The 14,430-nt window shown below is 41.0% G+C and overlaps 1 protein-coding gene across 1 annotated transcript in view; it reads left to right on the top strand.

Moving 5' to 3' along the window:
- Positions 1-14,430, top strand: part of tcerg1l (transcription elongation regulator 1 like) — a 92,785-nt gene that overhangs the window by 67,246 nt on the left and 11,109 nt on the right. Inside the window, exon 4 of the mRNA XM_078222906.1 lies at positions 6,058-6,246. Coding sequence (XP_078079032.1) covers positions 6,058-6,246 — 189 coding nt within the window. The remainder of the gene's footprint in view (positions 1-6,057; positions 6,247-14,430) is intronic.

Here is a 14,430-nt window from a genome sequence, read left to right on the forward strand (position 1 = left end):
GGTGGAGACCATTTGTGATCCTCGCCAATGATCGCTGAGAGGGCGAAGGTAAGTGAACCCGGACAATTGCGTCCCAGGCTCATTAATGAGATGCTAAGCATGTCATTAATATTTAAATCAGCTTTGTACCCTACCTTTCTTCCTCATTTGCTTACCAAGGTTCTGCTTAAGTGTAACTATACTATTCACTATGATAGCGAGTTCCACATCCTCACCAATCTTTGGGTAAGGAGGTTTCTTCTGAATTTTCTGGTGATTATCTGATATTGATGATTTTTAAGTCTGTTTATCCCAGGAAAAGGAAACATTGGCCAAGGATGGGCGGAGTGAGCTGGTAAAATCGCGCGAGGGTTGAGAAATCAGGATCACACCCAATTTCTCAGCGCTGGTGATTTTACAAGAGCTGGATTTCCAGAGAGGTCATCCTCTCGCCGGAAATAGGCAAGAGGCTGAATAAATTATTCAAATGTATTTAAATATTAATTTGCATCTGTTTCGTGAGCCTGGCGCGGAATCGTCCCAGCTCACTTGCCTTTATGGCCTTGTTGGGAGAGTTTCTGTCTCTGACAAGGAAAACAACTCCTCCCATGAACAGGGAACAGTTGTGTTGGCCTCACTGGTGGAACCAGAGGCCATTGAGGGCCTCCCAGGGAGGCCGAGGGAAGGGGGTTGCCCCTTGGGCAATGTCAGCCTGTCAGTGCCATCTTGGGGGGTGGAGCCTGATGGGGTGGAGCTTAGGGACAGAGCTTTTAGAGGGTGAGGGGTGTCCCGATTGCCCCCGAGGGAGGGGGGCCCGCTGCCATGCTGCATCGTGATAGGATGGGGGGGGCGGGGCGGAGGGGGACGTGATCTGTCTAGGTAGCAGGGGGTGGGTAGCAGGGGCTAGATATCCATGCGGTGTGGTGCTGGCGATCGGCCGCAGGCCCTTGCGATTGCCCCGGGGGGGGGGGGGGGGGGGGGGGGGGCGGCGGTGGCTGATGTGAAATTGTGAGACTGCCTGCAACTGCAGGGTCCTGACAGCTCTCTTTATGTCTGTCAGACCCCTGCTGTTGAAGTTGCGCATGTACAGCATCAGAGGTCTGCACATGTGCAATAGTTTCCTCTACAGTTGCTATTACGCATGTGCAGACACAGAGGTCTGTTAATGCACAATCACTCCCTTTGGCTGGCTGGCGAATTAAGCCCAGTCCATTACCTGCAGCAGCTAGAAACAGACTAGCCTATGTTTTCAATGTCTAAGTACATAGGATTGGGTGTGAAACTCGCCCAAAAAATGGATGAGGAACTCTCCTGTTTTCAAGATAGCTGGACACTTAGAATCACTCTTGCAAAATTGTGCCCTATTTTTCAGTAGCCACTCAATCAAAACGACATCTCAGCCTTTTTTACAAGAGAAAAAAGATCCAGCTATCAATCCTTTCCTGATATGTATTCCCACGCTTTCTGGTATCATGCTTATAAATCTTCACTGCACCCTCAGCCGTGCCTCTATAACCTTTCAGTAATCTGGTGACCAGAATATGTAATTCTAACTGGGGTTCGATACATGCTTACCATAACTTTCAAATTATATATCTCTAGGAGCAAAGCAAATACATGGTTGTATTTTTTATGGTCCTGCTATCCTGTGGCACAACTTTTAGTAATCGATAAATTGAGATCCCTTTTGTTCCTCACCCCGCCTAGACTTGCACCTTCCAAAATGTATTACCTCACGTTTATCTGTGTTGAACTTCATTTGCCAATTATTTGCACATTCTACAAGTTTATTAATCTCCTTCTCTAATTTGCTGCAGTCATCTTCATTATTGACTATGCCCCACATCCCCCCACCACATTTGAAGTCATCCACAAATTTAGAAATTGTATTGTTGATTCCAAAATATACATAGTGTAAATTGTGAACTACAGTGGTCTCAGCATTGAGCCTTGTGGCACACCACTTCCCAACTTCTGCCATTCTGACTATCTACTCCCACTCTTTGTTTTATATCCTGAAGCAACCGAGCAATCCATTTGCTATTTGTCCCCTGACTCCGTTTTGCTAACATTATTCATTAGTCTATTATGGACACCTTATTGAAAATCCAGATAAATTACAGGCACTAGTTTACCATTGTCAACTGTCCCGGTTATTGTTAATCAATAAGGTTTGTCAAGTGAAAATTTCTCTTTGGAAATCTGCATTGACTGTTACTTTTCTTACCACTAACGTTAAGCTTGTCAAAATGCATGGTGGCACAGTAGCTAGCACTGCTGCCTCACAGTGCCAGGGACCCGGGTTCGACTCCCAGCATGGGTCACTGTGCGGAGTCATAGAGTTTTACAGCATGGAAACAGGCCCTTCGGCCCAACTTGTCCATGCCGCCCTTTTTTTTTAAACCCCTAAGCTAATCCCAATTGCCCGCATTTGGCCCATATCCCTCTATACCCATCGTACCCATGTAACGATCTAAATGCTTTTTAAAAGACAAAATTATACCCGCCTCTACTACTACCTCTGGCGGCAGCTTGTTCCAGACACTCACCATCCTCTATGTGAAAAAATTGCCCCGCTGGACACTTTTGTATCTCTCCCCTCTCACCTTAAACCTATGCCCTCTAGTTTTAGACTCCCCTACCTTTGGGAAAAGATATTGACTATCTAGCTGATCTGTGCCTCTCATTATTTTATAGACATCTCTCGACCCCTCAGTATCCTACGTTCCAGAGAAAAAAAGTCCCAGTCTATCCAGCCTCTCCTTATGACTCAATCCATCAAGTCCTGGTAGCATCCTAGTAAATCTTTTCTGCACTCTTTCTAGTTTAATAATATCCCTTTTATAATAGGGTGACCAGAATTGCACACAGTATTCCAAATGTGGCCTTACCAATGTCTTGTACAACTTCAACAAGATGTTCCAACTCCTGTATTCGATGTTCTGACCGATGAAACCAAGCATGCCGAACGCCTTCCCTGCATTCTCTGAGTCTCTGCATGTTCTCCCTCTATCTGCGTGCATTTCCTCTGGATGCTCTGGTTTCCTCCCACAGTCTGAAAGACGTGCTGGTTACTTACATTGGCCGTGCTAAATTCTCCCTCTGTGTACCCGATTAGGCGCCGGAGTGTGGTGCCTGGGGGATTTTCACAGTAACTTCAGTGTAGTGTTAATATAAAACTACTTGTGACACTAATAAATAAATACTGATATATCTTGTTACCATCTTACTGATGCCTATATCTTGAATATTCAAGCTGAAATCAATGATCAGAAATTGGCACTATAATGCTGTTCTGAAGAAAAATGGTGGAGGTGTCATTCTTTCAGCTGGCTATTTCTTCACAGGCTTTCTTTGTGGATTATGATTTGGGGAGATTGAGGGTAGTATTTGCAGCATGGTATCAGTTACTGTAAAATGAATATTTAAATGTCTGCAAAACATTTTTGTGTTTTTCTGAGGCAAAGCTCAGTAATACACACTGTATATCTTAATTATCCAATGTGTTTCTCAACTTGCTTTAAATTGTGAATAAGGAATCCAATTTTATGCTTCTATCAAGATTGTTATAAATCCACTTCATCCTTTGTTATCCATGGTTGTAAATATAATAAAACATTAAATTGCTTCTCTATACTCTGGACAAATTTTCAATTGCAATGTGATAGCCTCCAAAATTCCAGAAGAGTATTAACAGATATCCATGCAAAGATGTAATGTATTTTTCCACAAAATTATATATTCGATTGATGTAAGACCTTTGGGAGATTTTTAAGCGGTGATAGATGTTTGTGTTAAACAAGTTGATAGAATAGATTGGAAATACAGATACTGTTGTCTTGCTGATGCTGTTTAAGCTGAAATTCTAGTTTTAATCTACTGAAGCAAATAGAATGGTAGCAACAGCTTGAACATTCTATTTAATTAAATATTGGAATATTGAAAATCTTACAATGTTTCCAAAGAGAACTTTCCAAAGAGGGCAGTGAGTCTAAGAGTTTTAAAAATCAGCAAAGGTTGACAAATTAATAAAGAAGAAAATAGAAAAGGAAGCAAATGATCAAGAAATGCAAGAGATTTGCAAAGGCAACAAGGCGGAGACAGGAGAAATTATAGTGGGAAAAATGGAAATGGCACAGACATTCAACAGTAAAGAAAACAAGGCACATACTGCAAATTGTGGGGATCCAAGGATGTAACACTGAACACAAAGTAATTAATATTGGTAAAGAAAATGTACTGCAGAAATTCATGGGGCTAAAATCCATCAAATCTCATGGACCTGATGGCCTACACATTAGAATTTTAAAAGACTTGTAAAGACTGGATAAATTGGTTTCTAGAATGGTCCCTGTGGATTGGAAAATACAAATGTAATCCCAAGAAAGGAATGAGAGAGAAAACAGGGAACTAAAGGCTAGTTAAGTAGTCAGGAACATGCTACAATCTATCTAGTAACTTAGAAAATCATGGTACGATTATGTAGAAACAACTCAGTTTTATGACAAGTCCATTAGAATCTTTTGAGGGTGCAATCAGTAGAATGGATCAGGGGGAATCAATGTTGTATATTTAAGTTTTTAGGAGGCATTTAATAAGGTGCCCCATGAGAGGCCGTTACACAAGATCAAGCCCTTGGGAAAGGGGATACTATTTGCATGGATTGAGGATAAGCTGATAGAGTAGGAATAAAGGGTCACTTTAAGGATGGCAGGGTGACACTAAATGAGTGCCGTAAGGATCACCCCCTTTGCCTCAGCTATTTCTAGTCTATATCAGTGACTGATAAGGGACTAAGTGTAATGTATCCAAATTGGATAATGCTAGGTGGGAAAGTAAATTGTGAGGATGGCACAATGAGGTCAAAAAGGGATGTAGAACTTGTGTGCAAAATTATCCGCCTTGGAAGGACAAGTGGGAAAGCAGTATATTTTTTAAAAGGCTAGTGCTGATATTTGGAGGATTTGAGTGTCCTTGTATACAAATCATGAACAGTTAATTTTCTGGTATTGCAAGTTATTAGGAAAACAAATAATATGTTGGCCTTTATTGCATGGTGCTTGGAGGCTATAAATAACGTCTTGCTGCAATTATACAGGGTGGGTTATAACTAGTGGGTTTGCAGGCAGGATGACCTGTTTTACATTTCCTTCCTACATTGCCTTACTTGGAGTGAAAAATGGCCGTGGGACCAGTGGTTGGTGGGGATGCATTTCCCCTCAACTCTTATGGTGGCAGGGCGGGACACCTTGCCGTTCAAAATTCGCGCCCTTTAAGCACATTGAACAGTTTTGATCTCTTTACCTAAGGATGGATATACTTGTCTTAGGTTGCAATTTGCATTGATTTCTGGGGTGAGAGTGCGATGAGCTATGATTGTATAGAAAGGTCTTACATTCTTCTAAACGCCAGAGAATATGAGGTGACCTAATTGAAAAGTATAAAATTCCTCGAGGGCTTGTTGATGCCAAGAGGCTGTTTGCTTTGCTTGGAGAGTCGAGAACTACTTATTGCAGTCTCAGGATTAAAGGTTGTCAATTTATAACTTAGATGAGGAGAACTTTCTTCGTACAAGAGAGTTGTGAAATTTTTAATTTTCTACCCCAAAAGACTGCAGACTTTCAATTGTTGAATATATTCAAGATTGAGATCAACGGATTTTTGGTCATTATGGGAGTCGAGGAATGTGGGGACAAGTAAGAAAGTGAAATTGATGTAAAGATCCGACCATGATCCCACTGAATGGCATTTCAGACTATGCTATGGGCTATATGGCCTAATTCAGCACTTCATCTTGTGGTCTTATAAACTCAGCACTGTAATGCTAATAAGGAAATTGATAAAATGCCTGACAGAAAAATTTCACCTGTGCAATTCTATAATCTTAGGCTGTTGTCTGTAGTTGCATCATTTTTCAGCACGAAGAATAAATGCACTCATATCTTATTTGCAGATGGTTAGAAATCACAGACAGAAGTGATACATTAAGATAATCTTTAGATCTGTGTGAACGATAAATTTGAATTCAAACTTTTCATGCACAAATCATGATTTAAAGTGAGTGTGTTTTATTTGCAGGTGACTGTGAGCCAACTTTCAAGTGGGTTGGCAATAATCAGGCGGTTGTATTAGCTACAGCAGCGGCAGCAGCAGCAATGGTTACAGTTGAAACAGAGAAAAAACAGGATCTGCCTCCTGCAAATACCCAACCATATATACTGACATTGTCTCCAATCAAAATCCCATTCTTGACAACACATCTTCCTGGTAAGTTGACATGGACCAATTTGTTTAAACCTGTGCATCATAGGAAATTTTGTATGGCTGTCTGTAAAAAAAAAAAATCAGTTCCATTGATCTCTCGTCTGTTTTCTAATGCTTTTTCATTAAATCCTGTTCGGAATTTGTGGTGAGTGTTTTTATCTCCATGCGTCACAACACCTGTAAATTCAAGAAAAAAGACAAAATATAATCTTGTGCAACCTAGCGTTAATAAGTGGAAGACACTCAGCTGATGACTTGGGGGTAAAGTGCATTTTTTCTGTTGGTTATAAATCTGCAACTCTTGAACTGGGGGTAGATGCAGATTAGTTCTGTCAATCCTCTGTGGACAAATAGGGACAAATAAAATGCATAGGACCTTCTAAATCTTTGAGTCATTGTTCTGTTTATTCTAATAGTGCCTAGAGTCTGGTGTTAATTACTGTGTACTAGTGTATATATATATAGATCACATGCCCATTGAATCATAGAATCCGCATAATGCAGAAGGAGGCCATTCGGCCTGTCAAGTCTACACCAACTCTCTGATAGAGTATCTTACCCAGGCCCCACCCTGCCCTATCCCTGTATTTCCCACATATTTACTGTGGCTAATCCATCTAACCTACACATCGTTGGACACTATGGGGGAATTTATCATGGCCAATCCACATAACCTGCATATCTTTGGAGTGTGGGAGGAAACTGGGTGACCCGGAGGAAACCCACGCAAACGTGGGGAGAATGTGCAAACTCCACACAGACAATTGCCCAAGGTCAGAATTAAACCCGGGTCCCTGGTGCTATGAAACAGCAGTGCTAACCACTCTGCCACCGTGCCGCCCACGAGTATATTGAATGTATTGTCACACCTATTGAATAAAACAATTTGGCTGTTTAACTAAGAGAAAATGAATCAAATTTTGCTGCAACAGGACAGATAAAACATTTGTTGCACTTGCAAATGTTGGACTTGCAAATGGCAAAACATTTTGCCATTTGTTGGACTTGCCCTCACACTTTTAGATTTTTTAATTTTTTGCATTGCAAGTTGCTGAAAGTAGAATTTGAGAACATCACAGCAAGGAAAACCAGGCATCTGTGACCTGAATGAATAGGGTAAGTATCTGTTAGAATGAAGGATTGTGAAATTGACAATACCAGGATTCAGAAGGAAATATATATTAGAGGACGTTAATTAAATATCAAATTGGGTACAGAAAGAGAACTAAAGGAGAATAAAAGATGTCGACAGAAAGAGACAAATTTAAAAAAAAGTTCCAAAATTTAAACTGTTACAGGTTTAAAATCTCCCAACAAATAAAAGCCAAAGGAATGAAAAAAGAAAGACTTACATTTTTATTGTGCTTCACACGATTGCAGGATGTCTCAATCTGTTTCACAGCCAATTAAGTACTTTTTGAAATGTTGTAAAGTAGAAAACATGGCAGCTAATTTACACTCAATAAACTCCCAGAAACAGCAATGTAATAATGACGATATAATCTGTCTTTTGTGATGTTCATTGAGGGACGAATGAGATTCTACACTTGTAAAAGTTAATTTTTCAGAACCAGAAAGCATTGAGAGCATTTTTGACAGCGGTTAAGACTTTTTAAACTGTTTTTTTTTTAAAAAAAGGGTATTTGGGCTGAAATGGACAAGCCTTACATTTCTTTGGCAAGTTTAATTCATATCTACGTGCAAGCATAGAAATCTCACTCCCTTCATTACATTTGAATGAGAAGCCAGAAGGCAAGCTGCTCTTTTCACGTACTTCATGGAAGAGCAGCACTTTATATATTTTCACGTTTGACTAAGCATCTGAACTTGTATGAAGTTGCTGTTTGATTTGCACATAAGTAATGGCTAAATGCTGTTAGTTTCACCATTAAGTTCAAGCCCAAAATGTCCTGGGTGGGACTTTGCTGTCGCATGTGGCCCAAGACCAAAATTTCCCCCTCCCCCAAGGTCAGTGGGCCTTTAAATGGCCCACCAAATTTTCTGTCCTGTCTGCTACCATTTCTGCAGCGGTTGGGATGAGAAAATTCTGCCCTCGATCTCTGGTTCTAGAAAAATAATTGAAAAAACAGCCAAGCTTTTTTTTTTGTTTAACCCGTGTGAACTCTTTCCAAATTTATAACGATGATTTGGACTTACTTATATAATAACTTACCTATACTGCTTGCTTATGTCATTAATTCCTGTTGTAAATACACCTGTGAGAAAGTTTGCATGTTTTGAAAACTGTCCAGCATAGCTGATATTATCTGTGTTCTGAATTGGTGTGTAATATTGTGAAATCCCATTTGGTATCTTGTTGATTAAAGGAAGGTTGTTTGCCTTGTAGCACCCGTCTGATATGCCAAATGCTTAAGATGAAATTTCAGATTATAAAAAACATGGTACGTCAATGAAAGTTTTCACAGTGAGAATGAGGAAGAAGTATTGGATGCAAACACAGATCAAAACAGCCACTTGTTGCTTCATCCAGGTCCATATGTAAAGGACTGTGGTACAGAAATTTGTTTAGATAGGCCCTTTTCAGGTAATAATGCTGTTCCCTTTTAAATGCCTCAATTGACACTGCCTCCAACATACCCTCAGGCAGTACATTTTAGACCCTAACCGCTTGTGTGGGGAAGTTTTACTATTGCTTCTTTTGTCAATTACCTTAAATCTATGATCTCTGGCTTTTGGCCCTTCCACCAATGAGAAAAGTTTCCCTATATCTATCCTGTCCCTCATGATATTGAACACCTTTATCAAATCTGCTGTCAACCTCCTCCTCTCCAAGGAGAACAGTCCAACGTCTCCAATCTTTCTACATAACTGAAAATCCTCATCTCTGGAATGAGGGATGTGATTCTTTTCTGCACTGTCCCTAATGTCTTCACATCGTTCCTAAAGTGTGTGTCCAGAACTGGTCACAATTCTCCAGTTGAGGCCGAACCAGAATTTTATACAGATTTAACATAACTACCTTGTTTTTGTACTACCAGGATGCTGCATGCTTTATAGCCACTCTCTCAGCCTATCTTGCCACCTTCAATGACTTATGCAAATAAACACCCAGATTCTTCTGTTCCTCCACCTCCTTTAGATTTGTACATTTATTTCATATTATCTCGCTGCACCTTTTCTGCCAAAATGAATCACTCCACTCTAAATTTCATCTGCCACATTACAGCCCATTCCATCAACCTGTCTATGTCCTTCTGAAGTTCTGCACCATCCTCTTCAGGGTTCACAATACTTTAAGTATTGTGTCATCTGAAAATTTTGAATTTGTGCTCTGTACACCAATGTTTAGGTCATTAATATATTTTACAAAGAGCATTCAGGGATTCAAAACACCAATCCCCAGGGAACTCCACTATAAACCTTCCTCCAATCTGAAAATCAATCATTCACTACTGCTGTTTAATTCTTATCAGTCAGCCAATTTCATATCCAGGTTGCTATTGTTCCTTTTACTCCTTCCTAACTTTGCTCATAAGTCTGTTGTATGGCATTTTATCAGATGCCTTTTTAAAGTCCATGTACACTTGTCAACAGCATTACCTTCATCAACTCTCTCTGGATGCTCACCCATCAGTCAGGCAAGTTAATTAAACACAATTTTCCCTCAACAAATCCATGCTGTCTTTCATTAGTTGTCACTTGGGCAAATGTAGGTTAATTAATTGTGTCCCAATTTATTTTTTCTAGAAGCGTTCTCACCACTGAGGTTAAACTGACTAGCCTGTAGTTGTGTTTATCTTTGCACTCTTGTTCGAAAAAGTGTGCAAAATTTACAATTCTCCAGTTTTCTGGCACCACCACTGAGTCCCCTCAGTCTAAGAAAGATAGAAAAATAATGGCCACTGCCTTCACAATATCCACTCTCATTTCCTTCTGTATCGTCGGGTGATTTTCCGCTACTGTTTTCGGTGGGCGAGAAGACTGGAGGTGGAGAAGAATCCAATGCGAGCCCAAAAAAGGCTTTTATGCTGACGGGATTCCCCACTGAGATTCTCCCTGCCCCCTGCCAATGATGTAGTTGGGTTCCCGCCATGAAAGATTGGGACATCGGTGGGTTTTACAACCAGTTTTGACAAATGGAGCAAATCTGGCAAATGGACTCTGCGAGCAGTGTACAGGTAAGAACAGCCCTTGGAGAGGGTTATGTCTGGGCAGTACTCTAGCAGTGCCCAGACACTGGGGGTGGCTTCTGCTGGGAATGTGGAGGGGTGGGGGGGAGGTTCCTTGAGAAGACAGGGTTTGTGTCTGTGGTGGGAGGTGAGGGTCCTATTTATATTTACTTATTTTTTGATTGGGGTGCCCTTAAAAATTTGGGTCTCGATCTGCCTGGTGGGGTGGGCTCATTCAGAGCTCACTCCACCAGCATGTTGTCGTGGGACCCGCCCCTTCCATTTTTTTTCTCAGTGTTTAAAAATATGGTGGGAAAACCCAGCAAGGCAGCTGACGGGTTGCTCTCCACTTTTCCCACCCGAGACAACACTGAGAAGAAAAATCAAATAATTCTGTCCCTTTTATGCATCTCATCTGGTCCTGGTGCCCTTTCAATTTTAATTACAGAGTGCCTACAGAATACTTTTGGATTCCCTTTTACGTTAGCCATCCATATCTTCTCATACTTCGTTTTTGCTTCTGTTATTAGCTTTTTCAAATCCCCTCAGAACCTTCTATATGCAGCCTTGCTTTCAAGTTGTATTATCCACATAACAGCTGTCACAATCACTCTCTTTCTGTTTCATCTTGAACTCTTATCTCTTTCATCATCCAGAGCGTTCTGGAATTGTTTGTCCTACCTATCCATTTTGTGGGAATATATCTTGACTGTAATTGAACTATCTCTACTTTAAAGGCAGACCATTGTTCAGCTACAGAGATTAGGAGCAATGACCATAAGCTTGGTAAATTAGGTGGACTCTAAAAGGTCAGAACAACACACACGTTGAAACATGTAACAAGTTAGCTTTGAGGCTAAAGTTGACTCTTTCAAATCTCTTTTATTATGCTAGATCAAAAGAAGGTCAAATTACTTACATGTTTTGTCACAAACTCATTATTTAGTATAGAGTGGCAATGACTAGAGTACCATAATGGGCTGAGAAACCCATGAACTAGTGAGGGGAAAATTGTCCAGAAATGTCTGCATTGATTGTGATCTAGAATGAAAGAGAGCAAATGCTGAAGTTGGGTGAAAATGTGATTGGGCTTGACCATGCAATCCTTTTTGATCGACCAGCTTGCTAATGCCCAGTGACTAGATTGCTTATGCCCACTGACTAAGAACACTCATGAAGATTTCTCAGATGAGTAATGTAAAGGAGGGCTGCCACAGCATGCAGAGCCTTACTTCAACAGCACTTTCAAGACAAGAGGGTATAAACATGAGAATAAATGTAGAGTGAAGTGAAATGGGATAAATGGAATGATTTCATATTTGTTGATATAAAAACATTTAATAGCCTTAAAGTAGATGAGCAGCAATTCAAGATGGGATGTAAAGGCATTACTGGGGAACCTAGATGAGAATGCAAGTTGTAAAACTTAATAGCCATCACAGCTTGGGTAAACAAAGAATTTATGACATAAGCAATGATTATCGCTGGACTAGAAATCCAGACACCCAGGGTAATGCTCTGGGAACCAGGGTTTAAATCCCACCATGGCAGATGGTGGAATTTAAATTCAATAATAACTGTTGGAATTAAGACTCTAATGATGACCCTGAAACCATTGACATAAAAATCCATCTGGTTCACTAATGTTCTTGAGGGAAGGAAACCTGCTGTCATTACAGTAATATGGTTGACTCTTCAATGTCCTCTGAAATGGCCTAGTAAGCCACTCAGTTGTATCAAACTGCTACAAAGTCTACAGAAATAAATTAAACTGGATGGACCACCCGACATTTTGACCATGGCACCGGAAATGACAACGGCAAACCAAGCTCTGTCGAACCTGCAAAGGCCTCCTTAAAAACATCTCAGGGCTTGTGCCAAAAATGGGAGAGCTGCCTCACAGACTAGTCAAGCAACAGCCTGACATAGTCATACTCACAGAAATCATCAAGGTTCGTTAGGCAATACCTTCCAAATCCACAACCACTACCACCCAAAAGTACAGGGACAGCTGATATCTGGGAACGCTGCCACTTGGAAGTTCCCCTCCAAGCCACTCAGCATCTTGTTTTGGAAAATATATCACCATTCCTTCACTCTCACGTGGGTCTAAATCCTGGAATCCCCTTCCTAACAGTACTCTGGGTGTACCTACACCTCGGGGACTGCAGCAATTCAAGAAGGCAGCTCACCATCACTTCTCAAGGGCAATAAATGCTGGCTTCACCAGCGATGCCCACATCCCATAAATTAATTTTAAAAAAGATAAGAAAACAGACAGGGGTTATTGGATATCAGGCACTAACGGACTTCCAGAGGCCAACGGGGAACTTCAACGAGCTTGAATTGTCTGGATAATTCATTAAGTTTCGTGATGTATGTGTTAAAGTAATTGAAAGTTGTACTAAGCAGTATAGTGAAATGTGAAAATTAAAAGCTGTAAATTTTGTTGCATAGACTTTGTATTAGAGAGAGAGACTCTGGAACCAACCAGGATCCATCTCTTCCAGCAGGTGCCTGAATTAAAATCTTTATTTACTTGAAGCTCATATACTTGGGGTGGAATGCTCCCAAGCCCCTGCCAGTGAGTTTGATTCAGGCATCAAGGGAAAGTATGGCAGAAGGTCCAGAAGTCAATTTTACAGCTTGATCTTCCACTGGTGCCCACTGTGGCAGGTCAGAAAACCCTCCAGAGGCCGGCACGAGACTCACTTGCATCCCGTATCCCACTAATAGGATGCAGATGACGTTGGGCACCTTTTCAGTATGGCACCCAGACACAAACAGTGGACAATGGGCCATCAGACACTGAATACTGCGCAAAACACTCAGGTGCATAATTAATGAGGTCAGGGCCGGAAGATTTGGCGTGTTTTCCTGCTGGCCTCCGCAGTGGGAAAAATTCCATGCTCCCGCCCTCATCACAGGACTTAGTTTCATAATGGGAGAATTCTGCCCACAGTGTGGTTGGCTTATTGTTTTTGCCACCACAGCAGCTCAGATATTTTAGTTCCAAAGAAGAATCTTTTGACTCGAACTGTTAGTTCTGTTGTTCTTCCCATGGATGCTGCCAGACGTGCTGAATTTTCCCAGATATTTAGTTTTGCATGTAGATAACAATGTTATATGGTAAACTTGGTACCCAGCATTTGTATCTTATTGACACTAATTATAGCTGTCTGCAGTGCCTGTTGCTCCAGTGGGTGGTGCTATGAGAAGTATTTTCAATATTGGATGAACCACCCTATGTGACAGGCCATAATCTCCCGTATCTCATGAATCCTTTAAAATGCTTTGTGAAGCTTTTTTTTCCATCTGGCATTTTATTCATTTGTACTCCAACTTCTAATGTCTTAAGTAAGGGTTTAAATTAAATTAATTTTAAAAAACTAAAATCCACAGTAATGAGCAGAATATTATTTAAAATGAAGAGACTGCAGGATGCTGCAGTATAGTGTGATCTGGGTGTCCCCGTACATGAATCACAAAAAGTTAGGTAGATGCAGCATGTGGTTAGGAAGGCAAATGCAGTATTGACCTTTACTGCAAGGGGATGGAGTATAAAATTAGAGAGGTCTTGCTACACCTGTACAGGGCAGTGGTTAGATCACACTTAGAGTGCTGTATGCTATTTTGATCTCCTTACTTAAGGAAGAATCGCAGAATTCTGTAAATATTTCTGTATATATTCTGTAATACAGGACCTTGGTGAGACCACATTTGGAATATTGTGTGCAGTTCTGGTCACCTCACTATAGGAAGGATGTGGAAGCGCTGGAAGGAGTGCAGAGGAGATTTACCAGGATACTGCCTGGTTTGGAGGGTAGGTCATATGAGGAAAGGTTGAGGGAGCTAGGGCTGTTCTCTCTGGAGCGGAGGAGGCTGAGGGGAGACTTAATAGAGGTTTATAAAATGATGAAGGGGATAGATAGAGTGAACGTTCAAAGACTATTTCCTCGGGTGGATGGAGCTATTACAAGGGGGCATAACTATAGGGTTCGTGGTGGGAGATACAGGATGGATATCAGAGGTAGGTTCTTTACGCAGAGAGTGGTTG

The sequence above is a fragment of the Mustelus asterias genome, chromosome 11 (assembly GCF_964213995.1).
Source record: "Mustelus asterias chromosome 11, sMusAst1.hap1.1, whole genome shotgun sequence".
Lineage (NCBI taxonomy): Eukaryota > Metazoa > Chordata > Chondrichthyes > Carcharhiniformes > Triakidae > Mustelus > Mustelus asterias.